General features: G+C 36.0%; 1 protein-coding gene across 1 annotated transcript; it reads left to right on the forward strand.

The window, feature by feature from the left end:
- The first annotated feature begins 281 nt into the window (after positions 1 to 281).
- On the forward strand, positions 282 to 1,638 carry LOC125475659. Its single transcript, XM_048580651.1, has 2 exons — positions 282 to 572; positions 1,156 to 1,638. Exons 1-2 carry the CDS (start codon positions 475 to 477, stop codon positions 1,472 to 1,474), a joined length of 417 nt encoding a protein of 138 aa, XP_048436608.1. The 5' UTR covers positions 282 to 474; the 3' UTR covers positions 1,475 to 1,638.
- Positions 1,639 to 2,184: the final 546 nt, after the last annotated feature.

The following is a 2,184-nucleotide window of genomic DNA, read 5'->3' on the forward strand; positions in this document are numbered from 1 at the left end:
GCACTCGTAACATGCAATTTTAATTTTTTTTAAGGAATGTCAATTAATTAATAATAGTCCTATATTAACTGGGACAATGAAATGCAAAAGAAAAGATAGGAAAGGGAATCAAGAAGCAAAGCTCTCAGCATGGGGGCAGAAGTGTCATTTTCCCACCTCCATTTTAAGGTTCACCTCTCCTCCCCCTCTGCCCTAACTGAAAACGACTGCAAGCAACCTGTGGTCTACCTGTGTATATATCTCCACTAATATAGATATAATATATAGAATTTTATTAATTTCATATATAAATATGGAATTTACACACCGACTCCAAAACCATTAGCCCTCATCTGTCTCTCTCTCTCTCCCTCTCCTTCTCTCTTCTTGTACTTATCTCTCCGACTCTCTCTCGGTTATGGATTGTGTTTGTTGATAAATTGATATATAGAGATAATATTCTGTGTAACTCCTGAATTGATTCAAGAAACGAAGATGGTGGATCTTCAAACTGTTTGCTGCATGTGTGGTGACGTGGGTTTTCCTGACAAGCTCTTCCGCTGCAACAATTGCCGCGATCGCTTTCAACACTCGTATGTATTTTCGCCATCGCCCATCATCATCATCATCATTATCATCATCATCATCATCACCATCATCATCTCATATATGTCATGCATCATACATAATGTAAAGATATGATATTTGCTATGTATGTATGTATGTATGTAAACTGTAAGGACATCATATATATTTGTATCATCATGAACATGATCATGGATTCATGGATTCATGGTTCATACGTGTGATAGGTATTGATAACTGAATTGGTAGAGTTAAAAACCCATCTTTATAAAACACCCACCAAACCTACCTATTATTATTGGTACCATGCATCATATATATGATGCTCATGATCATCATGGTATAATAAGACCATGAGATATGCATCCTATGTCATCATCAACAACATATATTTGTATAAAAATGTCTATAATGCTGCAACCATGCCTAGTCCTATTATGTCAATATTTCAATTAATATAAAGCTGATAAGAACAAGAAAAACTCATTTACTAATTAAGCACGATACCCATGTGAAATTGTGTTATGTGCTTATGAATTAATTTCTCAATCAATAAGGTCGAATCTCATAGACAACAGTTGTTAATTCTAGGTATTGTAGTAACTATTATAGAGAGTATGCGGAGCCAATTGAACTGTGCGATTGGTGCCGAAGTGATCAAGAGAGGAGCACAACAAGGCACGGTAGCTCTTCCAAGAAATCAAGCATGGTGACCAGAGGAGGAATCGAGACTGGAGGTGCCTCGAGCCGGTCAGAATACTCCGGGGATCACAAGATCAAGCAACACGATCATCAACAAGAAGGTGGTAGCAGTGAAAAAGCTAACACCAAGAACCATCCTAGCAGCGGCGCGCCATCACCAAGAACCACTACGCGCAGGTACAAGCTTCTCAAGGATGTCATGTATTAAAGACTATCTAAAGAGTGTGAGTGATTATACAAGGCTTATTAAACTAGAGGGCTTTATGTGTTTATAGAAGCAAATTATGCTAATTATGTATCGTAGTTAGTACTTATACTATCCATCCGGAGAGTGTTCATATTGTTTTATTTTATTTTGTTTTTTTTGGGTTCCTTTGTGTTTTATTAATTTGTGATTTCCGTAAGTAAGTTGTTCATAAAACAAGGTAAGCTTGCTCGGCAATGAATTTAGTTCTCCATCTGTAATCCCTATATATTTTGGTCCAGTCTCTATATTTCGGTCAGAAATAGCCCAAAGTCATAAATTAATGCATTATGAACTAGCTATAGTATCTAGGTTTCCAGCATGAACTACATAAAGAAGTTCAGTTTCAAGGAAAATAATAAAACCAGTTAAGGTATGCTGTTTTTCCTGATTAAGATTAATTAATCAATTCATGATGTATATAGAAAACCCTAGGACCTGATTAAAACTAATTAATCAATTCAAGATATATGGAAAACCACCACTTAATTAGTACTACGGTTTAATGGTATTCTTCTTCACTTATAAGGGAGAGGTATTAGGTTCGGATCTCGCCAAAGGTGAATTTGAACCTCATTATTGCTCCAGGAGGTTCCTCCAATCACATCCGTTCATCGTTCATTGTGCGGCCAAAAATCATTAGAACTTTTTTTATTTAAAATTGAATATAAACA

Source organism: the organism of the source record quoted next, unplaced genomic scaffold, assembly GCF_019419815.1.
Source record: "Pyrus x bretschneideri cultivar Hongxiangsu unplaced genomic scaffold, Pyrus_bretschneideri_v1 Contig155, whole genome shotgun sequence".
NCBI classification, from domain to species: Eukaryota; Viridiplantae; Streptophyta; class Magnoliopsida; order Rosales; family Rosaceae; genus Pyrus; species Pyrus x bretschneideri.